The sequence below is a fragment of the Lutzomyia longipalpis genome, chromosome 1 (assembly GCF_024334085.1).
Source record: "Lutzomyia longipalpis isolate SR_M1_2022 chromosome 1, ASM2433408v1".
NCBI classification, from domain to species: domain Eukaryota; kingdom Metazoa; phylum Arthropoda; class Insecta; order Diptera; family Psychodidae; genus Lutzomyia; species Lutzomyia longipalpis.
In genome coordinates, this window is record NC_074707.1 from 14242626 (window position 1) to 14269982 (window position 27357).

The window sequence follows — 27357 nt, forward strand, 5'->3', positions numbered from 1 at the left end:
AGGTGCGGGGACCAAATATGTAACATTCTCTTCGTTATGATTTGTTTGAATAATTCAAACCCTCCCCCTGGTTCACGGGGGCTGGCTCCTCTTCGGTATTCTCCAATATATGTTGTATTATGTACATTTTTAAAAGGCTGCCTGTATGAGAAATTGCACGGTGGGGGTGGGAAAGTTAATTAAATTCCCGCACCCAACCCACCCTGGTTGCCCCCTCTTTTATTCTCCCTATTTTTCCTCATTAGGAACATTGTGCCTTTTTGGGTGCAAATGGTGGTTTTGTCACTGGAAAATGCTGGGCTTTTAAGCACCATCATCATACACTACCCCGGTGCTTGTGCCCGGGGGCTGTGGACAGAGACAAATGAGATGAAATTCTGGTGGGTGAATTGAAGGGTGAAGTGTGACACATCCTGAGGGACAAATTCATCACAATCGTCACAGTTCAGTGAAATTCCCCGCGAATTTCTTCGGGAGTGTCCTTCTGTTGAGACCTTGCGCGTTAGTTCATTCTTCCCACCCCCAACGTGAAATCTATGTCATTTTCCCACCCCCTCATAAGTATCACGTCTACGCAGCGAAATGAGGCTCAAGAATGAATTTGTGATGTCATAAATTCCACAGGAGTGTAATATCAAATTGAAAACTGTAGGTAAAAAAGCTTATACGGTGCTCCACACAGAGGTTCTCTCTCCGCGTTGCCAAAGCTACTGGTGTTGGCTCCGGGTGGTGCGAGGATGTGCGTAAAAATGTATCCCACCTTAGTGCAAACAGACAAAATGAAAGTGATGAAACTCAATGTGAAATATACGTGCTGCCATCGTGCCAATTAATCCTCCTGTGTGCACGTGAAATTCCCCATTGTGTGGATAAAAGTCAACATTTGGAAGAGGATTTAAACGGAGACTAAGAACGGTGCTGCTCAGCAAAAAAAAATCAGCACTAAAGCGGCTTTAATCGTCCGTGAAGGAAAAGAAATTATCAAAAAGAAGAGAAAAATCTCCTCTTCACTTCGCCTACATACTTCTCATCAACCGTCGTATTAAATGCTGAGCCCCAAGATGCAGAGATCCGTTCGGGTGAATGAAAATCAAGTGATTATGCTCTCCGATCGAGCGTCCTATGATCACTCAATGGTGAGTTTATTTTATTATTCCACTAAAAACCTTCCAAAAATATATCATAGCATGACATTTTAGGAAAATTAAATAAAATATATATATATATAACATATAAAAATGCAAAGATAAAAATTAAAAAAAGCATGGATGGAACAGTATAAAGCGAAAGAACGGTAAGTAAAACTTACGGGCTGTGATTCTTTCTTTGTCAGTGAAATGTGAAGATGGCTGAAAATTGAGGATGGGCAAATTTTGAGGAGAGATTTACTCGCGAGCCGAATCACAGCCAACGCACAGAAATTTTGAAGAAAGCCTTAATCGTGACGGGCGTTGGCTGTGATTCGGCTCACGAGTAAATCTCTCCTCAAAATTTGCCCATCCTCAATTTTCAGCCATCTTCACATTTCACTGGCAAAGAAAGAATCACAGCCCGTAAGTTTTACTTACCGTTCTTTCGCTTTATACTGTTCCATCCATGCTTTATTTAATTTTTATCTTTGCATTTTTATATGTTATACATATATATATATATATATATATATATATTTATATTTATATATTTTTTACTTTACTTTTATATATTTATATATAAAACGCCCCGTTTCGCGGGGCGTTGGACTTATGCAAGTCAAGATATGACATGTAAACTTTAAAACCCGATATCTCCGGAACGGCTACAAAGATTTTCTTCATTTTTGGCATGGTGATAGATACTATAGTCAACTATAACATATCAAAATTTGAAGCAATTCTATAAAGCGGTGCTCGAGATATTCATCGAAAACTCATCGAAAATTTTGTTTTCAATTTTAGCGCCACTTGCGGTCATTTTTTGAACTTGCAATGTTCTAGGAAGTTGTAGGGCTCATTAATATCTTTCATTTGAGCCTGACTTGATCAAAATCGGTCAAGCCGTTCTCGAGTTATGGCCGATTTTCGATGAAAAATTGTGGCGGCCATATTGGCTAAACGGCTTGGCCGATTTTCGAAAATGAGGTATCGTTGGAAAGGTCTTGATGGCCCCTACAACATATAAAAATTTCAGATTTTTAGCTATTACAGGGGCTGAGATATAGCGAAAACAAAATTTGACAGTTATTCAAAATGGCGGACGCGGGGGTGGGGGGTTGGATTTAACCTCATAATCGGATGTCTTCCACCCGATATATGAACTTTGCCGTTGACCGCAAGTCTCTATCTATTACCATTCTCTTGTAATTAAGCGAAAGGTTCCGGACGGCCGGCCGGACGGACAAACGGAAAAATGTTGGCGCATACTTTTTTTGGAATGTAGGGACCCTAATTCGTGCTCATCCCAAGTTTGAGCCCGATCTGACGACTTTGCATTTTAGAGTGTACACAGAAGCTGTGCTTCTTTGAAGAAAGAATCACAGCTAATTCTTTGAAGAAAGAATCACAGCTAAAAATACTACATAATGTTGCTTGATGAAAACCCAAATTATTTTCACGCCATTGAATGTATAAATTCGGGTAAAATACAGAATAATTTTCAAGATATTATCGTCCACTATCAAGGTTCACCAGGTTCACTAACACTGACCTCTTTTAACCCTTCTTGTTGACCTTTTAGTAATTCTTACTGCTATTGCGTGCTGTCTGTCTCTAAAATAATGAAGAATCCTTTAATGAATTCGGGAGCTTTTAGATGAAAATTTCGAATGAAAATGTTAGTGAGATAAAATTTAAATATTTTCAGAATATCTTTTACAAATTATCTCAACCCCAAAAGTTCTGATGCGAGGCTGTTAATTTTTTTTTACAATTAAATTAATCGATTACGAGGGACTAGAAATGATTTTCTTAAAGGGGTTATATGCTTATTATTTTAATTTTATTTCAAATCTTTTATTTCAAAACATTTCACAAAAAATTTAACCTAATAGGCAACGAATTTTCAAGAAAATAATTAAGATTTACTTTCATTACATAATAAATTATTGTTAAGCATTGGGAGACCGGGGCTAATAAAGTCACTTAAGGGTTTGGAAAAAGCCTAAAATATCATATTTCCTAGCCAGATAGAACAAAATGATCTAGAGAAAGAGTAATCGAGCAGTAAATTTTCTATAGAAATGAGCTATACATTTCGCGTTATCTATTTGGTAAATATGATATTTTGAACTTTTTCTAAACCCTTAAGTGACTTTTTTAACCACGGTCTCCCCTATTAAAAGTTCGTGAAAAGGATATTTTGCTGTCTACGCTTTTCTTGAGTCTTAAAATAATGCTCCACAATATTTTAATAAAGAAAATTGATCCTGGTATAAAAGACTTTTCTCCTTTCTCCACAGTACCTATACTTTTTTAACCCAGTACAATTCCATGCTGAAACACAACAAATTGTGAGAGATTTTGCAAGGGAATCCACCCACGTAGTCAATAAATGAGAAATAATACTGACTCGGGATGAATTGAGAAATTTTGATTAGGCTATTTTTATTCATGGTGTGAAAGACTCACATTTCAGCACCAAAACTTGGCCATTTTTACGCTGTTCTTTTTACATTTTCTCCACATTTTGCACCACCACTGATCAATGCTGGTGTACTGTACATAATATACATAAATATATTTAGAACGTGATGTATGAATTCAATGCTCCAAACCAATGATAACTGATTCGTATAGCGTCCCATTTTGTATTCAGTCTCTTCATCACTTCCATACAGACCAAAAGTGGAACTTGAGTTGCTGAAGATGAATAAATATAGCATCACAAAATACAAAAGACTGTACACAACACATATATGTAGCATGAATAGTCTCACACAACATCAAAGAATGTTTGCAGAAGAAACCCACAATGAACTTCATGCTAATTTATATAATTTATTTTATTTTACAAACACAAAACCATCGTCGTTTGTCGTGCTGTGCGTGTTTTATGCCCCCCGCTTTTGGGGTTATTTTCCACATAATGGGAGTTCAAAGAGGTGGAAAATTGCCCAAAATTTCGTTGAGTCTGCCTGAATAAACCTTAAATTGCCTCTGTAGAAGTTGAGAATCCCGAAAAAAGCTTCTTCTCAGACTTTATTATTGCTTTATTAAATATTTTTCTTCTTCAAAAAATATAATCCTAACCAATAGTTTAATCTACTTTGAAATGTTGCTTTAAAAAAAATGCAAAAATAAAGAAATTTTCAGGAGGTAGAGCTTTATATAAAATCACAGCAGAATGTATGGATTTGTGAACTCCCCGAACTCCCACGTAATAAATTGATGTGGGAAAATCTCTTCCATCAATGGGAATTTTCATCACCCTTTGGTAGTCAGCAGAAGAAAATCCAAATTGAGGATTAACTTCGATGAAAAACCACTTTGACCCCTTTAGTTCCCAAGTGGTGAAAAGAAATCCCATCTCCTTTTGGGACTTTTCACCAAAACTTTTTGGGGTGGCTTTCGGTATACCCTCGTACGGGGCAAGTGAAATCACTCTCAATTTATGACCAGGAAGACAGTCTAACGCTGTGTGTGGATCCCTTCTCGAGGAGTTTTCTTGTTGAAGATAATAAATTCTAATTTGGGTCTGGTGAGTAGTAAAAGATTGTGGCCTCTTGGTGGGAATTTCCTTCATCATTGCCAGGGATATATCATAATGTGTTGTGAGTAAATAAAAGAAAATTCTTTTTGATATGAAAGGAAAACTTCCAAAGATCTCGTTAAACTTCTCATATTCCAATTTTGAAACTTTTGTGTGGATTTTAATTGAAATCTCAACAAATTGAGTGAAGGAATTTTTGAAAGTTTTGTCCTCATAACTCCCTCAACAGGGAGTCTTCTCAATTTCATTGTGTGCCCCCATATTGTAGGGATGATTGAATATGAAGGGTGGAGAGTTTTGTTTGGAAAGAGGAGGAAATTAGTGAATTGTCTCCTATGGGACCTTTTGTGAAAACCCACAAGCTAAGCATGAAGAACGTATGATGTTTGTTCATTGGGTCCTCAAATACAAATTTCCATACGCTTTTCTGAGAAAGTTATATTCATCCCCACAAAAGCCACTTCTTTACCACCATGTCGTCCCATATGGGTGTTATCCCTTGAGTGGCTTATTTGAGGATAAAATGTTCGCTAAATGACATCGAAAGGAATATTATTTACGGAATGAGTATCGCCCACCAGCAGAAAAAGGGATGATGACACAAACTGGGTCTTTTGATCAATTTTCGATAGGCCACTGATGGAACTTACACAGAGAAGACCAATATTTACGTTCTTTCATGGCGGAAAATTGTCCACCTTTCCCGACAACCATCATCCTTCGTCAATTTTTGATCAGGGCACCGAGATGGATTGCTTCGAAAGTGATTTCTGAACTTTCACACCATCCTACATGGCATCCTCATACCTCCTCTCCTCAATCTTCACGATTTCATTATCCATTTTCCCCACTTTCACATGAGTTTTGCAGTGAAAATGGAGAAAAAAGCGTATACTTGGAAAGTTTCTATAATTCTTTTACTTATAGAAGCCACATAAAGGGAAAATAAATGAATTTTCCTTGGAATTTTCTCAACTTTATTTCCGCAAAAAAAATCTCCAAAGAAAAATTTCTTTCCTTTTCAGTACAATAAGTTAGAGCAGAAAGGGAAACTTTTACTAAAACTTCCATTTTAAATTGCATTTCGTACTTTCCAGGGAAGGAAGTCTGGTACTAAAATTAGCTTATACAAATTGACTAGGTCCCACGTAGTTTTTCTAAGTAGCTAGGTACATCAATTACGTAAAAGTTGCTAAAGAAACGAATTGTCATGGAGCCTCATTTATGTTGTCATCAACATCCACAACATAATCTATTATTGTTAGTTAAACAGTTATATAGTAAGTTATACTTGCGTACTTGTTAAGGGCTGACTTTTGTTTCCTAAAGACATATTCAGCATTTAATAGAGATCCTTATACCTACAATATTAACGTAATCTCGTAAATCATTTTACTTCAAAGTCTATAAATTCTCTTTCCAACAATTCCTGTCGATGTGAGTGAAAATGTTGCGAGAGCTTTTGAGCAAGCTTTCGAGGGTATGTAGTATGTCTTATGTTGCATAAAGCCCAAGGAGGTTTCCCGGAGGCAGCATGAGAAAGGTTGAGGCAACTGAATTCAATAGTATCCACAAACAACAAACATCCTACTGCAAAATTCATGCTTTCTCTGCCATATACGGCACCCACTGTTGTATACGACTGTGTGGAATTTGAATAAAACATTTCGATTGACGAAATATTCAGTATGGGGCGGGTAAAAAGAAAAGTAAACCCTGTTTGGAGGAGAAGTGAGGCGGGTAAACGAAATCATACGCGGATGGTGACAAAGACGAATAAAAAAATCCAATCCAAAGGATCTGAGCGATATGACATAACCACTCGAGAAAATTAATATGAGATTGAATATTAGGGTACATTGAATTAGTGTTTAGGGGTTTTATACAATTGACTGTCATCATCAATTTTCTTTTCATCTGATGAGCTTTTATTTGTGCTTTTTTATTTATATGTACAATTTTGATTTCTCCCACTTGGTGGTGCTATTTTTATATTTTTTTCTCTCTCCTTGTTTTACCCACAATGTTGGCTCAGTCATGCTACAGGGAGCAAACATTGCGGCGCTGGGTTGGATGCTGGAAAAAGTATAAGAAGGGATATATGAGATAGAATTGAGACGTTACATGGGAGAGTCATTAAAACTTGAGACAAGATGAAAAGCTCACAGACAAGATGAATAACACCTTGAAGAGAATACTAATAAGACACATTCGCACAATTTTCTCCTACTCACAGAGCTCATTCACTTCTCATGTTCTTATTAATTATCCCCGTATTCTATGGCACGACTTCTCGTGGTAAATTAACCATCATCAATTAATATTGCATGCAGGTGACTTGAAGGGAAAATCCTGAAATGTTTCTCTCGCAGATATAGCATTAATTTACTCTCCACACCTAAATTATACATGTAATGCCAAACACACCACCTCCGTCTATTGAAAAAGCCATCATGACAGGAGTGGAAATATTTAATAATTTTTATCTCCCTTTCTCTCTTTTATGTTCACCAACAAGCACGGATATCTACACAAAAGGACAGCTGATAGCAACAAGTGGCAACTGAGATGGTTCATTCTCTATCAAGTAAGTTTCACTTTTTCTCTTATCCCCTTAACGAGCCATTTTGAAATTCTGAACTGAATTTTCCGCACTTTCACTGGGAAAAGTGTCTTGGAAAATTTTATGAGTTTACGGGAATTTTTCTAAACGGTAGATAGTACGCGTTTCATGCGTAAAACATTGATTATGGAAAAATACATAAAGTTACTGATTTGATCATTGAAAATATGATAAGAATATGTTGAAATTGTATGTTTCGGTTTATGTGGATACATGTGGATAAATGTCATAAAGAGTTTTTATTTTTATTAAAATGGACTGGATTTGATTTAAGAAGTAGTCTAAGAACTTTTCTTGTGAAATTTATGAATATTCGTAAAAAATTATCCTTTTTTAGAAGTCAGACTTTGCAAAAATTCCTGAACAAATCTGGATTTAATACACGTAGGAGGGAAATCATCAATTTTCCAGCCATTTTCCACATTTCGGCAACAATCCTGTTTTTTTTTTTTCAAAAATTTCCACCCTCCTTGCGCCATTGTGAGAGTTTATCATGTGCTGGGAATTCACGTAGCGCGCGCCATTGCATTGACATTGTATTGATTTTAATTTAAAATACCATGAATTTTTTTCACCCATCGAATTTCACAAATAAATAAAGAATGTATCGGTATCTGGGTGGGTCTCGTGTAAGGGTGAAAATTAAATTTTTGCAATTTCATTCATGGATTGATTACTTTTTTTTTTGCAAAGTCTTCTCGTTAGGCGAAGCATGTCGCATGCTAAAAATTCTTGAAATTCCTTTCCGCAGAATCTTCTCTTCTACTACGACAGTGAGCAATCAACAAGACCTTCAGGCTTGATTTTCCTGGAAGGGTGCTACTGTGAACGCTTAGTTTCGGCTCCGTCATGCCTCACCCCACCAACGGGTGGTAGCACAACGACCAGCAGCCCCGGATCGAAATCAAGCAAAGAAGAGAAGTTACAGGTAATACATTTTCAGACACATCATCAAATTGCTATTTTAACCTAAACCATTTCCCGAAGTCACCGGAGGCCTCCTTTTTGTTTTTCCTGATAATTTTCCCCAAAGTCATTCTCCCCCGAATTTGCGCACCCCCAATTACGAGCAAGGGGGTGGTCGTGGCTCTCTCTCGCGCCACACGTATAAAATGTCGAGATGCGGGGAAAATCCTCAAACGATGGCTAAATTAAATGAAATTTCGTCTTGTTCATCAACTTCCCCCGCCCTCACCTACAATATTGTAACTCCATTTACGCAAAAACGTCTTGTGGAGTGTATCTAAATGTGGATTTGGGGTGTCTGTTTGAGGCGGCTAGCTCCGGGGTGGGGGGCATGAAGTTGAAACAATGGCGAAGACCTCCATGGAGGAAAAATGAATTGCCCAAATTAATTTACCGAATTAACTAAAAGAGAATTTTTCACATCCCGCACAACTTTTTCTCCCCCACATATCGCTCTTTCTCTTTTCCACCTCATCTCTCTCGTGACTGTAAGACGTTTTGCCATGTTAAGTATAATTTTCCAACGACGAGGAGTTTGATGGGATTTGCCGGGGGGTGTATATGAGAAATGTTACCATTATGTACATAACGAATAAATCACTTAAGAAATGAGAATGTTGACGTCCTCCGTCGCACCATGGTGAAATATTCACCAATCCGCCTCCATCTCCAATCCAACCCCCCGAGTAAGCCGTGTAGGGAGGGAGGAAGAGAGACTTTTGGCAAGAAAGCTCCCATGCAGAGCTTTCTCCACATCAGTGAATTGTGTCGGATGGTGGTTCATATTCATCATCAACTGCCACCCTTAAAATTCTCATGGGGGAAAGAAATCACACCACGCAGGGGGAGGAGAGAGGTTTGAGAGGCCCCCAAAGAAATCGGCTTTGATGAAAAGACTGTGGGAAAAAATTGCGGTTTTCACTTGAGATGTGAAGCAGTTTCGCATTGAAAATCGATATATTGAAAATCTGTAACTACATATATATTATAGGGTTGTAGGGTTCTAACCCATATATATTTACGACAGATTTATGTATATATATTTACAAAGCTCGAGAAATTTTGCGTATAATGTTTGAGTTACATATAGAAATGATATTGAATAATAATTAATCTTGCTTTTTATAGATCTCATTGGATGAGATTTAAGAGCTATATACGAAATATATAGCAAAGAGAATTCTTAGAATTTCTGAAAACCTTTTAGACAAATCTTACATAACATGGAATAGGAAAAAAATTCTCTGCTGTTTGGATTTCTCCCTATGTTCTACCTGTGATTTCTATATATCAGCATTTAAAGCTCCTTTTTCTCAATGAAGTGACTTTGTTTTTCTTCCACATTTTCTTTTCCTGTTTTAAAATAAAAAAATGTTTTGAAACTTTTAAGTTTTATATGTATATATTATTTTGTAGATTTTATTGCGAATCATAAACAAGAAATTACAGAAATTATTACAAATAAAGTGATTCTAACCCCTATTCTAAGCCACAAAAATTTAATATTAATTTCGGTTCGCTGTAAATGTTGCGGTCACGAGGCGAGAGGGTTAATTAAAAATTAAAAATCATTAATTATTTTACAGTTCACTGTTTGACTATTTCAAAACACGCAGCAATTATGCGAAAATGCCAAAATATACACCCCCTATTTATTACAGATCGATAAATTTGCTTAAAAAAACATTTAGATGAGGGTTTCTCATTAAGGCTAAAGCGATGAAAATAATTGATGATAAAACTTCTCAACCAGTTGCTTTAATAGGCACAGTAAATATTTGAATAAAAATTATTACCTAATTAATTTGAATTGCTTCAGTAGTTCTTTTTTTAAATTAGCTTAATTAGTCAAGTAAGAAGTAAGTAAGTCAAGTAATGATTATTTGTTTTTAACCCTTTCACGTTCAATAAGTTATATTCTGACCTAAACGAGCATCGTTTCAGTGTTTCTGTATTTCAAATAGTGGTGAAAGAGTTAAGTAAATATTCTGATCAAAAACTGCAAAGTTTGTACTAAAAGAGTAAAGAATTTATTCATCTATAAATCATTAGTCTTAATTAATTTGATTAATAAAACATTTCTCCGTAATATTATTTTATCAAAACATAGTCTTAAATCATTCTAGATAAAATAGATAAGGGAGGGAAATTCCACTTTGCACTCAGTGGTAGCGCCTTGTGTGAAGATAATCACCCCTAAAAGCAATCAAAACGAATAACTGCTATATAAATGGTGAAATAAAACGCTAGGCAGGGTGTGGAAGGAAATATGGCAAATAAATTGATGTGCACAATAAAAATCATTGCTTCTCGGACAGATTTACTTGGTGATTTGCTAAACACTGGGAAAACACCACTGATTTTTTTTTCTACGGAGAGGGTGAGTTTTTCCACCATTCCACCCCCAAAAAAATCACCGTGAATGTGGCTTTTGTGGCGCAAAGAAGCAAACCCTATAGGTTTTATTTTTAGTTTTAGCACTCTTGGGCGTCAATGTTTATCACCGTCATTCTGCCTCAACAGTAGAAAGCGCTCCACCAATACCCTCTTGATTTTTCCCACACCCCTTCGTCAATTTCATAGAGTCGGAAATATTTACTGTGGGAATTAGTTGTTTAAAACGGTCGTTTATTTGAATTATTTGAAATTTGTAAGCGGCGCTGTCGTCGAGTATGAAAAAGTGAATTTTTTGACAGCTCCGCCATTCTGGAAAATTCTTAGAAAAAATGATGAAATGTGAGAAAAGTGTGTGGAAGAAAATTTGATTTTATAAGTGAAATAAGTGGAGAAATAAAGACAATTTGTTTGTAAAGAAAGTGTGGACTCTTTTCCTAGTGTCTGGGGATTCGCGGGCATCGTCAAGGGCGAGAATCTACCTGCAAGGGTGTCAAGTCAATTCCGGTCACTTCGGCCGGAGCACCCACTAATCAAGCGTCTATGTATTTACAGCTTCTTTCTTTCATGCCCGCTGCTCTATAGGTAGAGACGAATAGCCCCATATGCATAAGCTTTTACTTAACAAGCTTCTTTCTTTCATGCCCGCTGCTCTATAGGTAGAGAAGAATCGCCCCAATTGCGTAAGCTTTCACTAATAAGCTTCTTTCTTTCATGCCCGCTGCTCTATAGGCAAGTAATCTCACATTATTCTGGTCACTTCGGCCGGAGCACCCACTAATCAAGCGTCTATGTATTTACAGCTTCTTTCTTTCATGCCCGCTGCTCTATAGGTAGAGACGAATAGCCCCATATGCATAAGCTTTTACTTAACAAGCTTCTTTCTTTCATGCCCGCTGCTCTATAGGTAGAGAAGAATCGCCCCAATTGCGTAAGCTTTCACTAATAAGCTTCTTTCTTTCATGCCCGCTGCTCTATAGGCAAGTAATCTCACATTATTCTGGTCCTTCGCGGGAAAAGCAATCAGCCCTACATTGCTTGATCAGGAGTCGACGCAGATTCCTTCTTTTGGACGAGCTACTACAGCTCTCTTTGACCGAGCTTCTACAGCTCTCTTGGAACGAGCTTCTACAGCTCTCTTTGGCCAGAACAACGAGTGATCTCCCTTCTCCGTCACTACTTGCTGACGTCACACTTGCCCAGGGACGGATTTGTTGTTCTTCTACCTCTTCTTGTGCGAAGCGAAACACACACTGGGCTTTGTTACTTACAGAGCATTTACTTGGGCTACATTTGAGTCTGCGTGAGCAACAAAATGGAGCAACAGCTTTCGGCGCTTCGTGTTGAGAGAGGAGTCCTGAAGAGGACAATCACATACATTGAGAAAAAGGTCGTGGATCAACCTGACCTTCCTGCTTCGTCTGCCACCACACTGCTTGCTAACGTTCAATTCACATTGGACAAATTCATCAAGGTGCAGGCACATATTGAAACTCTTGCTACTGGACAAGCAGAGACTCTCATCCGGGAACAAAATGAGGGTGATGCTTTCTCGGGCAGATGTACGGAGCTGCAACTGACCCTCTCGGAAATTGCTGAAAAAGTCAAACCCAATGTTCAACAGGGCGTTGATCATTGGTCTCAAGCTTTGTCCAGTCAAACGGATCTTATGCGAAAAATGCTGGAGTTGCAAAGCAGCTCAAATTCCAATGGCAATGGAACGCGCACTAAGCTACCGCAGCTCAAACTTCCCGCTTTCGATGGCAAGTACACTGACTGGCCACAATTCCGCGACGCTTTCCAAAGTGCCATACACAACAATCGGGATCTCATGCCAAATGAGAAAATGCAGTATCTCAAAATGTCCTTGTCTGGCAGTGCTGCGGAGGACATCAGTCACATACCGATCTCTGACGATACGTATGCGACCACCTGGGAGAGACTCAAATCACGGTATGAAAAAAAGGTTCACCTCGTGAATTCTTACATCCAACAATTCATGGCACAAACACAGCAAAAGGTGGAATCAGCGTCCGATCTTCGCTCTGCTAACCTCAAGTACAGGCAAATCATCGACGGTCTCAGGGCACTGGGGCCCGAATGTTTGTCAATCGATATGTGGCTCATCTACATGATGAAATCGAACATGAACGAGAAATTTAGGACAAAGTGGGAGGAAGGAAAGAGCTCGGATCAGCTCTCAACGCTCGATGAGTTCTTTGAGTTCATGACAAAGATGACGGATGTCATGGAACGTGCCAATCAAGGAACTACGGGGACAACTGCTTCGACACCCAAGGAGCAGAAACCCAACAGCAAGCCATCCAAACCTGGATTCAAATCTCATCATACAAACTCTGCTCAATGTCCGGAGTGCAACAGCACTCATTTGTTGCATCTTTGTGACAAATTCAAGGCTCTCGCGCTTAATGAAAAGCGTGATCGGATGTCGCAATTCCATCTTTGTTTCAATTGCTTGAGGCCGAATCACTCGGCAAAGAGTTGCCCATCCAAATCCAACTGCCAAAAATGTGGTAAACGTCACCACACCTTGTTGCATCCGCCATCCACGGATCCTGCTCCAAATGGCGCCGCACAACCTGTGCAACCGAAGCCTGCGCAACAAGTTCCTGCTCCGCAACCTTCGCAGCCTCAAACCACACCACAAACCCCTGCGACTCAGGCACCTCCTGCAGTGCAATCTACTCCAATCTCGGGAATTACAATGCACCATTCTTCCATCCACAAATCTCTGCTACCGACTGCTCTCGTGAATGTGAAGGATGTTCACGGAAACTACCAAGTTTGCCGTGTGCTTATTGATGGCGGAGGAGAGTGCACAATGCTGTCTGAGGAATGCGCCCAGAGGTTGGCCTTGCCAAGGTCAAAGGCGCACATTGCTGTCTACGGAGCTGGTGAGGTTCTTGTGGGTCACAGCAAAGGACTCGTACATTTGGAAATCTCTTCGAGATACGATCCACAGAACAAGATCAACGCTGATGCTTACGTCATGAACAAAGTGACGTCCAATTTGCCGTCTACGAATCTCTCTGGGTCACAATGGAGACATCTCCAACAGCTACAGCTCGCTGATCCCAATTACAAAGTGCCTGGCAAAATTGACATTATCATTGGGGTGGAATACGCGAGCTACATCAATCTGCCTCAAATTCTAAAGGGTGACGCTGGAGAGCCCGTAGCGCAACTTACCATTTTTGGCTGGACTGTGAGTGGATGTGTCCAGGGCACACCCACACGAATCACATCGCTGCACACTCATGCCTCGGAGTGTGATCTGAATGAAACGCTACAGAAATTCTGGGAATCTGAGGAGGGTTGTCTGGTGGACAAGAAAGCTCTTCTCACTGCTGAGGAAGCTTTGTGTGAAGAACACTTCGCGCAAACACACACTAGGGACGACACAGGTCGTTATATCGTCGAGATGCTCTTCAAAAAGGACCATGCTCCATTGGGTAACTCGAGCGCAACTGCTTTGGGTCGTTTCAAATCGCTGGAGCGACGATTCGAAAAGGATTCAGCTCTCCGTGATCAATACGTGGCATTCATGGATGAGTACATTGAGATGAATCACATGGAGCTTGTCACTGATCCGAAGGTTCTTCAGGATCATGAGTCCTACTACTTGCCACATCAAGCTGTTCTCCGACCTTCCAGTGAGACCACCAAGCTTCGTGTCGTCTTCAACGCCTCTGAACCTACACGTCCGAACAATCCCAGCTTCAATGGTATACTGGTTACAGGTCCTACCATACAAGATGACCTTTTGGTATTGCTTCTGCGCTTTCGGACGTACAAAATTGCATTTTCTGCCGATGTGGAAAAGATGTACAGGCAGATTCTGATTGCAAAGATATTCAGAGACTTCCTACAGATCTTCTGGAGACGCGACCCGCGCCAGCCAATTCGAACTTATCATCTCAATACAGTGACATATGGGACCTCATGTGCCCCATACCTTGCCGTGAGAGTGCTTCATCAAATCGCCATGGATTACAAGGAACAATTTCCAGAAGCATGTCAAGCCATTATCTCATCTTTTTACATGGATGATCTTCTTTGTGGAGCGGATTCCATTGAAGAAGCTATAAAGCTGCAAAAGGACATTCAACATGTTCTCTCCCTAGGACAATTTAACCTCAGAAAATGGGCCTCAAACTCAAGTGAAGTTCTTCAGGAAATCCCACCGGAAATGAGAGCTATCACACCGGAAGAGGTTCAACTGCACTCAAAGTCCATCTCTGCTCTTGGTCTCAATTGGGCACCAGGTGAAGACTATTTCTCGCTGCTTCTAGAAGCTCTTCCCTCGGTTTCCACAAAACGCGACTTGTGTGCAGCTGCTGCAAAAATCTTTGACCCGCTAGGTTTTATTGCTCCTGTCTCTGTGAAGCTCAAGATGATGTTCCAAGCCCTTTGGCTGACTGGCTCCGCTTGGGATGACGAACTACCACCAGAAGTTGCTACTGCTTACAAACGAATTCAGGATGAATTTCATTTGCTACCCCAACTTCGCATCCCTCGGCGAATCCCATCTGTGATGAAGAGTCTAGTTCTTCATGGATTTGCCGATGCTTCCAAACGAGCTTTCGGAGCTGTGGTGTATGCTAAAGGCATCGATGGAGTTGGAAACTCTGTCATTGAAATTGTGATGGCTAAATCTCGAGTAGCTCCACTCAAGCCAATCACCATCCCACGCTTGGAGCTCAAAGCTGCTCGCTTGCTCGCTGAACTTATCGCCAAAATCAAAAGCTCGTGTCCCCACAGGGAGGTACAAATTCATGCGTGGTCAGATTCAACAACGGTTCTTCAATGGCTTCAAGAACCACCTCGCTCATGGGATCAATTCGTAGCTCGTCGTGTGCACGAGATTCAGGAAGTGGTTCCCCCTATTCACTGGCGCTACGTTCCAACTTCACAAAACCCAGCTGACTGCGTGTCTAGAGGAATTCTTCCTAGTGAGCTTGTGAACCATCCCCTGTGGTGGCACGGACCTCCGTGGCTCAGCGAAGAGGAAGACAAGTGGCCAGCGAACAAAGTGATTGGAAAAACTGACGAAGAGCGCGCATCCCGTGCTATCGTGCTCACAACTCAGGTGGATGAGACTCATCTCCTTCACCAATTGATTCAAAATACCTCCGGGTATCTCAGAATTGTTCGCTTGGTGGCTTACCTGATGCGATTCTATAGGAACATCAGGGCTCAACTAGCCAAAGAGGAAGTCTCCAAGGGCTTTCTCTCAGTACAAGAGCAACATGATGCTACAGTGTGTATTCTCAGATACATTCAACAAATATCGTTTCCGGACGAGTACAAGTGCTGTGTCAAAGGACAAGAGGTTTCTCGTACGAGCAAATTGCGAACTCTTGTTCCTTTTCTGGACAAAGATGGACTGATGAGGGCTCAGGGACGACTGGAGAATTCTGAGTTTGACTACGGGACGCGGCACCCAATCATCCTTCCATCCAACCACAAATTCGTCAGAGATCTTGTGGTCTTTACCCACGAGACAAATCTTCATGCTGGTCACGCGATTTTGGCAAACACGCTGAAGGCCAAGTACTGGATTATTGGCCTCCGATCTCTCACAAAGAACGTCACAAGGCTATGTGTGAGGTGTACCAAAGCCAGACCCCGGACTGAAACACCATTCATGGGAGATCTTCCGAAATCGCGCGTTGAGGAAAACCTGCCATTTGTGAGGACAGGTTGCGACTTTGCGGGCCCAATCAAGATTCGAGCTTCGAAATTGAGGAAGGCGCCGATTCAGAAGGCTTACATCTGTGTGTTTATTTGTATGAGCACCAAAATGATGCACTTGGAAGCTGTCAGCGATCTCAGCACTGATGCATTTCTGGCAGCCTTGAATCGTTTTGGGGGACGCCGAGGCTATTGCAAAACGATTTACTGTGACAACGGCTCTAATTTTATTGGAGCTTCCGGAACCACACGACAGGAAAGACTTGGTGGCATCCGGAGTCATCAACATAAAGTCACTGCGAAAATGTCTGCGAGAGGGACTGAGTTCAAGTTCATTCCGGCCTACTCCCCTACATTCGGAGGCCTTTGGGAAAGAGGAGTGGCGAACGTGAAAACGCTCCTACGACGTGTTATTGGTGAAAGTCTACTCACGTTCGAGGAATTGTCAACTGTGCTAGTGCAAATTGAAGCCATCTTGAACTCTCGCCCGCTCTGCGCCAAAACGTCAGACATCAACGACTTGGAGGCCCTCACTCCAGGTCATTTCTATCTCTTTCGGGCTCCAAATCTGCCACCAGAGCCCAATCTTCTGGAAACAAACCCAAATCGACTCAGCCGATGGTTGTATTGTCAACGGATGGTGCAACACTTTTGGCAACGCTGGCACCAGGAATATCTTACATCCCTCCAGAATCGACCGAAATGGAATCAGAAGACACGCGACCTCTGCGTTGGGGATCTTGTTCTCATCCGAGACAAGGAGTTGAAGCCCACCTTCTGGAAAATGGGGCGAGTGATGCGAGTAGATCCTGGAAAAGACGGAACGGTGCGAGTCGTCCTAGTGAAGACGCAGGACGGCGAGGAGAAACGTGCTGCCAACACCCTTGCTTGGCTACCCCTACCTACTGACCATGTAGACCCAGTTGTTGAGCCTCAGGATGGCTCAAGGGGGGCAGTATGTGGGAATTAGTTGTTTAAAACGGTCGTTTATTTGAATTATTTGAAATTTGTAAGCGGCGCTGTCGTCGAGTATGAAAAAGTGAATTTTTTGACAGCTCCGCCATTCTGGAAAATTCTTAGAAAAAATGATGAAATGTGAGAAAAGTGTGTGGAAGAAAATTTGATTTTATAAGTGAAATAAGTGGAGAAATAAAGACAATTTGTTTGTAAAGAAAGTGTGGACTCTTTTCCTAGTGTCTGGGGATTCGCGGGCATCGTCAAGGGCGAGAATCTACCTGCAAGGGTGTCAAGTCAATTCCGGTCACTTCGGCCGGAGCACCCACTAATCAAGCGTCTATGTATTTACAGCTTCTTTCTTTCATGCCCGCTGCTCTATAGGTAGAGACGAATAGCCCCATATGCATAAGCTTTTACTTAACAAGCTTCTTTCTTTCATGCCCGCTGCTCTATAGGTAGAGAAGAATCGCCCCAATTGCGTAAGCTTTCACTAATAAGCTTCTTTCTTTCATGCCCGCTGCTCTATAGGCAAGTAATCTCACATTTACGATGTATTTATTTAGATCACACACATTTTCAGGTCAGTCGTTCAGAGAGAGTGTGTTGTCTCTCCAGGCTACCTCATCCTACATCGTTATCTATATAGACTATAGACATCCAATGTGTACACATAATCTCTCCCAACATGGGTGTTTCAATTCTAGGAAGAATATAAATATTCCTCCTGTGCTATATCGTGGGAAAAAGTTTTGCAATTACCATCTGCTACTAAATCTGTTTGTGTGTTTTATAGACCTCCCACAATGAATCTTTTTTCTCTCTCATCCCAGATTTTACACATATATTTTCCCTCAAGTTTAGTGGATGTGATCTTTCAATTGAAACAGATGGTGTGGAAGGACTATAAGGATATAAATTGAATGTGAGAAATACATATTTCATAGAGCTTTTTGTTGTTTAATCAAAATTCGAGAAAATATTGTATTTCGCAATTTTTTTTCTATTTGTATTATTGAATTAACCCTGCAAGGGCCAAGGATTTGAAAAATCTTCATAGATCCTTAGTCCTTGTAAAACATAAGACTTTTAATGGCATAGCCAAAGAGAGTTTTTGGGTGTCTAAGACCCCTAAAAATTTAGATATTATTTCCCAGTTAGAAACGTTTGAAAAGAAGGGTCATAAGTTATTAAGGAAACGCCAAGGACAAAACAATAAGGACTAAAAAGGATATTTAAACATTTATTTTGTTTATCAAATTCAGTCGTTGAATATAAATTTTTCAAAAGTTTTATAATTTATAAAAAAAATTCATGGGATTTTTAAAACGTTAGCAGGACAAAAGAATATAAGTAGGGGAACGTGGCCCAATTGCGACCCCCTAAATTCTGTTTCAGAAGGACTGAAAAAAGTTATATTAAAATGAATTAAATCTTTCCAAGTTTGGTACCATTGGAAAGGTCATTTAATAGGCTAACTTTGTTCTATAGACGCAAACCTTCTAACTCTTACCTGTTCTGAGTAATAGTCGAATTAAAAAAAGTTGCTAAAATTGCACTTTTTCACCACGGTGTTCTAATTGCGACCCCCCGAGTGTTCCAATTGCGACCCCCTGTTTTTGCCGTAATTTGTGGGTTTTTCACTAGTAGATCACTTTTATCACTACTATAAATAGGAAAACTGCCATGAAATACATGGAAAAGCCGGAAAACCAAGAATTTATTTTCAATTTTCCCCACATTTGTTTTGACATTTTGCCCTTTAGGTGACTACACGGAATTTCACACACAGACAATTGCGCACTCACTGACGTAATTCGCAGAAAATCCACGAAAATTCTTCTGAGGAATGCGTAAATTACACTAACTGCACTGCCCTTTGGCTTTAGGAAAATTTTCACTGCGAAAAAACTTGCAAAAAACGTGGAAAAATATTGATTTTCCCGAAATCAAAACACAGCGCGGTCTGTGTGAGAAAGACACTTCCACACTACTACACGCATGCGCGACTGCTTTACCGTGGTGAGTGGTGGAAATAGACGGTCCGAATTGAAACATTTTGGGGGCCGCAATTAGACCATTCTGCATGTATTACATTTTCACTTAATTACTTAAAATACCTAAAATCTTTCAAAAAATTGTAAATCAAGTAATAAACTATACCCTCTAAGCTACAGAAACGCGGCATAATATGAGACATAATAGTGGGAAAAAAACTCATATCAACTTAGTTTCTAAAATCAGAAAATGTCGGCCAAGTGCTGCAAATGAATTTTGATTTTTAATTCGTCCTGTTGTGTACCAAACTAAATTATTTTAGGCGCTAACATTGTTGCACCCTGTATCCCCGCCACAATCAATTTTTGAATTTCTGAGGGTTCCAGCTGGGAATTGGAACATCTCTCACTCTCTTCCCTGACGAACGTCGACCAGATAGGCAGCAAAATGGGTTGTGGAGTATTTAATTTTTGTATTATATAATTTTCAAGTGAATTTTGTAATTATCTCTCATTTTGCTCCTATATTGTACATATGTAAGTAATTTCAATGGATTTTCTTTATTTTCCCACGCGGGATCACCATTTCGGGTGATCTGGCGCCCAATTTTATATTTTATTAATCACAAACCGCGTGGATTATTGTATAAAAATTTTATTGAAAATATTGTAAATAAATTGTAAATAGAGCGAAAATCCCAATTTTTCTTATTTTTCACCATTTTCTCAATTTTCCACAAATATGGGATTTTTATACGTTACATTTGGCGCCCAACGTGGGGCTCGAACCCACGACCCTGAGATTAAGAGTCTCATGCTCTACCGACTGAGCTAGCCGGGCAAATTTTTGAATTTTAATAATTTTTCATTTTGAATTAAATTTTTGTGCATTTTGCAGCACAAAATTATTTTCTTATCTAAAATTTCCGTTTTCAAACCGGTTTCGATTGCTCTCTCACAATCGAACATTATTCTCAATTAATTTCTTTTTGAGAGAGTAAAGCAAATGAGTAAGAGAGTGAGAGGATTTTTGTTACAGCTTGTCTCTTGATCTAGAGCGCTCTAGCAAGTATTATTTTTCCCTCTCTGCGTAATTTCTCTACGCAACTCTATACTCTACTCTATTTTGCTCTACATCGATATCCAATCTATGTTTCTCTCTTAATTGCTCTTTACTAATTTTATATCTTGGAGTCTTATATTCTTCCTCTCTACATTTTTTATTTCATCCAATTCCCTAATTTTTTCTCTTTTCCTCATAAATATTTTTCCTTTCTCAACATTTTTTCAATGGCAGAGTACAAAAGGTCATTTGGAGATAGATTTTCTGCCTTTAGAGCACTTCTTAAGGAATCCAAACCGATTTTTTCCTCATGCTATTGAGAGCCATAAATGATTGAGATTGTTAATTATGTAAATATTATGCAAAACATACACGATCCTACTTGGAAGGATTATGAAACACACAAAAGATTTTAGATCAAATTAATTTAAATTTAATTTCTCATTCGCTGGATATTTTTCTGATTTTTCAAGATCAATTTTATGAATGGTATGATCTAATTTGTAGATTTGGATGTTCTTTTCCCAAGTTTACGTTCTGTCGATTTGGATGTTCCTTTCCCAAATTCACAGTCCCTCGTTTGGCCGGCGAGAAATATTTTTGATCTGCATTTGTGATCTTGAGCAGTTCTATGCGGGGAGAATTTCTTATTTTCTTGATTGGATTTAATATCTTAAATATTTATTATTATTTTTATTTTTCTTAAATTTATCTTGAGTGTCGGACATACGGATCTACATTCGATAAAGTATATTTTATTTGACTACCGTATTTCTGTGGTATTGCTCGTTTTCAAATTTTTCCACTTAACGCATTTCACCGTGGTATCGATTATGGCCACTGGCTAAATTCCTAACCCTCCGCAGCCATAGCTGCATATGCTATTTCGCTGGGCGAGGCTATGCAGGCAAGATCGGCATAATTTTGTGTATATTGAATATTGGTCGCCGCACCATGTACATGGCACAAAGTCGGAGTAGCGTAGGAGCCAAACTAGGGAATAATGAAAAATCATTTTCCCAGGTGAATGCGGTGAGGGGATGGTTTGGAAGCAGGATCATTGCTACGGGGGTATTGTCAAGTAGAGTATCGCCTTCGGATGTATTTCTTTATCTTCGATCATTTAAGTGCAATTTAAGACATTTTTCTTTCTACGATTTTCCTTATATAATAGAAATTCGTAATTTTTATTATTTATTTTCTTGAGTGGGTGTTAATAGTTGAATATGGGGTAGAACTTTCAGAGTGGACGCACAATGAGTTTTCTCCCCCGTGTACTATTTCTCCTATAATTTTTATTTCTCCCTTCATAGTTTTAAGAATATGCAGATGAAATATTCTCCTTGATGGATTTGTTTATTTTCTTATATTCTAATGAAGTTCTAAATCTAAAACAATTTGATGATTTTATTTTTTATTTTTTTTATGGATATTATGGTGTAATATCGGGCAGGATTTTCAGAGAGTGCAATTGAATATCCTTTCCCTTATCCTATATTTTCTATTCCTTTTTCCCCAAGTCAAGACTCTTTTTTCTTTTTCTCTTTTTTCTTTTTTTTTAAGTATTAGATATTGTTGCACCCTGTATCCCCGCCACAATCAATTTTTGAATTTCTGAGGGTTCCAGCTGGGAATTGGAACATCTCTCACTCTCTTCCCTGACGAACGTCGACCAGATAGGCAGCAAAATGGGTTGTGGAGTATTTAATTTTTGTATTATATAATTTTCAAGTGAATTTTGTAATTATCTCTCATTTTGCTCCTATATTGTACATATGTAAGTAATTTCAATGGATTTTCTTTATTTTCCCACGCGGGATCACCATTTCGGGTGATCTGGCGCCCAATTTTATATTTTATTAATCACAAACCGCGTGGATTATTGTATAAAAATTTTATTGAAAATATTGTAAATAAATTGTAAATAGAGCGAAAATCCCAATTTTTCTTATTTTTCACCATTTTCTCAATTTTCCACAAATATGGGATTTTTATACGTTACAACATTACCTTACTATAATATCTTCATAATGTAGTGAAACTAATTTTATAATATTTCGTCATTTACGAGAAAAAGAGGCGGTCGCAATTGGGCGGTGGTCCTAATTGGGCCACGTTCCCCTAAATAAAAACAGACCTACCTTTGTAGCAGCCCTGAATATTTTTTAATATTTTTTCATACTCCATTTCTTAATTTACACAAATAAAAACTCATATAAATTCTATCAAAATTCATTTGCAAAATATGTATAATAAAAAGAATTATGTCATTTAATTTATTTTAAATTTTAATGAAAGTATTTTTCTGACAATTTGTTATTTATTTTTCGTTTATTTGTTTTTTTTTTAATTGATATTTATGGTTTTACATTACATAATTTCATATATTTTGTATTTGAACCTTTGTTTATGACAACAGAACTGGGCCATATTTACAAAGGCAACGAATAAGACTCATATCAGTGCTATTTTGGGTATGTTTTGCAAAACCATTAACACTTTAATGTAGTTAATCAAATTCAGGGAAAGCAAACAAGTACATTTTGTCTGAATATCTAATTATTATATCGCATTACATATGTTTATGTGACATATATGTAGAGTATGTAGATTGTAATTGGATATTATGCGGAGAAACATTTAAGCAAACAATTTCAGGGAGGTAAAAGCAATTCAGTTGCCTCAATTGGGGTGGAAATGAAGACTATTCTCTGTAAAGGTATATGATTGCCCCGTGACACCTTGACATCATCTCCCCGTTAGGAGTATGATGGTGCACAACATGTAGCATAGATATGTATTATAGTGGTAAAAAAAAGGAAAAGAGAAAAATCGTCGAAATAAGACGTGTGAATGATTCTTTTCTCTCTACTTTCTCCTCTTCTACTATGTTTACCTTGTCTTCTGGATTTGGATGGCATGTAAGGCAGAGTATTTCTTAGACGAGTGGGTGGAATCACATGGAAATTGCCAGAGGGTAGTACTGAAGAGACATTGAGATAAAAAGTGAAACACGCGTGTTGGGAGAAAAAAAAAGAAGAAAACACACAAAAGAAAAGTCAAAAGTTATCGAATCAAATATTCTTGTCAAGAACAGAAATTCTCCGTATTTTCAGGGACAATCAAATTTAAATAATAATCAGTCACAAGAGATAGGGGTTTGATTGTTTGCAAAAGAAAGGATTTTTTTGTCTTTGTCGACAAGTTTAGGGGACTTTTTCTCATAAGATACTTTGCATAAGAAGATATAAAATGCTGTCTGCGTCTCAACAAGTTTGAAAAAAACATCACGTGTTGAGATAAATTTAAAGTTCTCTTGTTGTTTAATTATCTACTTAAACTGTTGTATGTTGCTGGTGGTAATACCTAAAAACAAACATATAAAGAAATAATGCAAAAGTAACATAAAACATACCGAATTCGTATTATCTCGCCACGAGATAAAAAAAACAACGATCACTGTCTACCATTGCTGTGGAAACTTCTTTAACATTTAATGGAATTCAATTCAGAAAACATCCATTTTTTATCTCACCTCGTGGTTTTAGGGATTTACATCTCTTATATCCTTCTCCCATTGCCTTTCCTGCCGCGTGTGGAAAACGTGTATAAGGAAGCATTAGGAGATAAAATAGCGAAAATCGGTGGAACAATAAATGGATATAAATCGTTTTGCTTGTTTCCACTTCCTGTTTCCACCCTTATACCTTTTCGCCACCTCCCTGTGTCGTTGAATTCAACTCCATGCAGACACAAAATAACACACAAAAGCTCCGTGTCATTCAGCCGTTTCTATCTCAATTTCTCCTAACATCGCACCTTTTGGGGTTGTCTGACGTCATTCCGTAGCTTCCTCATCCATGACAACAAGCATAAGGTTCATCGGGGTCTTCGCTGTGGTTGCTCTAGGAGGTGGGTTGGGTAACAACATGTAGCTCGTATAGGGCTAAAGGGTGGGTAAATCATGTCCCAAAGAAATGGAATCTTTTGGCAATTAAATGCCTCATTTTAATGTGAATTCCCCTCACAATCTAAGAATACGAAACTCAAACATTTTCTATTCAAATTCAGAGAATATTTCTTAGTCTCTAAGTTTAAAATCAACTCCCATACCGAAATGGGGGAGATATCCTTCAAAGAAAGTTTTCAAAGTACATACACGGAGTGTCTTCTTGGAACATCTTTTTGAAGAATCTTCACTAAGAACATTACCCCAGCACAGATGTGCGAGCGTGTAGACCAAGATAGTCAATAAATTGTCACAACAGATGACAAAGAGTTTGATGTAGGATCACGCAAGACTATATATCCACAAATCCATTTATCTGTGCCCAGAAGGCTCGATATATTGATGCGAATCTTGGTCATCAATATCACTGATGATGCCGGAATGGGGTGTGAAATTCTCAAAGCTTTTGCACAGACACGTACCGAAAATGGCATCGAAAGAGCCTTTAGCAACTCTTTGAAAAAACTTTCAAACATTGTTGTGAATAAACTCAAATATTCTATCTTTTGTATGGAGATTTTTCTGAAATTTGAAATATTGATTTTAACACGAATTTTTGTTTGCTAAAACACTCGGCAAGTTTTCTTCGTTATTCTTAAGTGCAAAAACTTTCTTACTACAAGAATAAATAAAAAAAATTAGATTGAATCCATGCATCATTTATCTATCTTTTCCTTCAACATATGTTCAATTTTCAATGTTTTTCACCAATTTTCACCTCGTGTGAAGCATTTAAGTTCGGAAAATGAAGAAAATCTCGAGGAAAATCCCATGGTAAGAACACTTTTTGCATAAAAGAAGAAGAACTTTGTGAAAACATAAGAGCGACCACCTGCCTACACACAAAAAGCTCCCCTGTCTGAGCTTTTGATTGGGGGATTTTGTGGCTGCTGGAAGGCATATTAGTGCTATTTATATTAATAATTTCACAGTCTTATGGTATTCTTTGGGGAGTTGATACAGTGTATATGAAATTCATAAGAGAAAGTGCATCATAAAAAGCCCTTCTAATAAAATTTATTTTCCTTCCACTGCTGAAGAAAATACTAAATGTATACCACATATACACACACAAGAGAGCTTTCCTTGGGATTGTGGGGATAGGCGAAAAAGGGGTTGAAATTCAAGTGAATGAGGAGGGCAAATAAAAAAAAACATCCCACTCGGTTAAGGAAGGATGCTCAATGCTCATGTAGTGTTCTCTTGGGCTTTTGTTCCTTTTTCATTTCATTCCACATCTCGCAGGAACTCCTCCCCCTGCTATATTGTCCTTATTCCACAACCTTCCTCCACACACCAAAGTAGTTTTATGGAGTTATGTCGACCTAGGACGTCTTCATTCGCTATGTTTAGTCTTCATTCGCTATGTATGAGCAATCTCTTTTCCGCAGAATCTTCCCCTTTCTCCGCGCCATACAATTTACGGGGTGAGGTGGGTTATTCTCCGTGGAAAAGTGGTGCAAGGTTTTTGCTCAGGTGATTTGTGGCTGTTCAGCTTTGCTATATTTGCGATATTGCACTCCAACGGTGTCTAAAATCTCTCCAATTTGCGGTGAGCTACATGGTGGTTGGAAGGTCAGAGAAGCTGCGGGAAAACCTTATGGGGAAAAGTCACCGTGTGCGGTGAAATGGAAATAAAATATTCAACAGTTTGACTCCTAACCATTGCATGTACTTGGCCTCCTCACCTCTGCCACGGCGTCATGTGAACACAAATGGGGGCATATATATTTCACGATGTCAGACATTAAATTTCAAAGTATGAAGCATAAGGCGTTTGTTGAAAATTCTCGTTAGTTATATATAAAATCATAATTAAAGCATATACGGCGGCATTGTTTAAATTAGAAGATTTTATATGAAAGCTCCCAAAGTACTGCGGTGTTGATCTTTATTAAACATTATTTCCCCTTTATTTGCTTTCTATGCTAAAGAATGGAGCAAAGTGTCAAAAACAGTACGTTTGTAACTGCTTAAATTTCACGTAGAAGTACTTTGGTAGATGATACTACTTGCCACTCTTTGTGCAACAGTGGAAAACGTGCACCACTGATGTCATTGATGTATTCAATGTACCATTAATGCGTGGGAAAATTCTTCAGATGACTTCTTTTTCATCACAAAAAATGTTATTTCATGGAAAAAGCAACTATATAAATACATAGAAAAAGTGCACATAAAAACACACGTTGCGCTGGTAGTGCAATAAACATTCCAACAATGAGAAATGGATGAAGGATATTAAAATATTTGCATACGTATTGACAATTTGCATCTGTACACCTTTAATTTTGTGAAAATATGTACCTACCTCATTTTCCAGGAAATATTTTATGAGACAAAATATGTTTTTTTTGTGTGAATTTTTAATTAATTTCGAATTCTGGCTAATTATCCAACATGACACAATTTCGCATAACTTTCAGTGTTTCATATGCAATTTTCATTTGCTAAAATATTATATCGTCATACATAATATATGCGCGTTTGCATTGTGTGCCCACAGCAGTTGATCCATTGTGGGAGAGATTAATTTTTGAACTGCAACGTTGGAAGTTCTGGTTGTAACTATTTGGAGGCTTTGGATTTTATTTCCAACACTTATTAAATTTTATGATTTTGTTCCTGCATGTGCTTACCACTTTTCCAACAATTTTCTTATGTTTTTCAATTTTTTCCTCACGTGCAGTAGTTCGTCAGAAAATATTGCTTGGGGGTAATAAAAGAAATTGAAGGACAAGGTTGAAAAAAAAATCATTAAACTTTCAACCCCTAATTAACTTTTGAAACTATTAATTGGCGTCTTGATTGGTCTTTGAAAGTATGATTGTTAACCCTTTGAGGACATAAGCTGGTGACTCAAATATGAAATATTTTATTTATCCTGCTTTATAAATTTCTGTATTCAAAGAGAGATAAATTAAGTAAAATAACGTCAATATTTGTAACTTCT

The 27357-nt window shown here is 38.5% G+C and overlaps 2 protein-coding genes and 1 non-coding gene across 3 annotated transcripts in view; 1 reads left to right on the plus strand and 2 right to left on the minus strand.

Annotated features, from left to right (window-relative positions):
* The window catches only part of LOC129792487 (STAM-binding protein-like A), a 781560-nt gene that overhangs the window by 177560 nt on the left and 576643 nt on the right, over positions 1–27357 (minus strand). The window lies entirely within an intron of this gene.
* Positions 1–27357, plus strand: part of LOC129791419 (ras-specific guanine nucleotide-releasing factor 2-like) — a 59531-nt gene that overhangs the window by 4009 nt on the left and 28165 nt on the right. The window contains exons 2-4 of the mRNA XM_055829591.1: positions 653–1136; positions 7202–7270; positions 8058–8234. Of these exons, the coding sequence (XP_055685566.1) occupies positions 1047–1136; positions 7202–7270; positions 8058–8234 (336 nt within the window). The 5' untranslated portion in view covers positions 653–1046. The remainder of the gene's footprint in view (positions 1–652; positions 1137–7201; positions 7271–8057; positions 8235–27357) is intronic.
* Positions 20101–20173, minus strand: Trnak-cuu (transfer RNA lysine (anticodon CUU)). Its single transcript has one exon. It is a non-coding gene; the product is annotated as a tRNA-Lys (tRNA).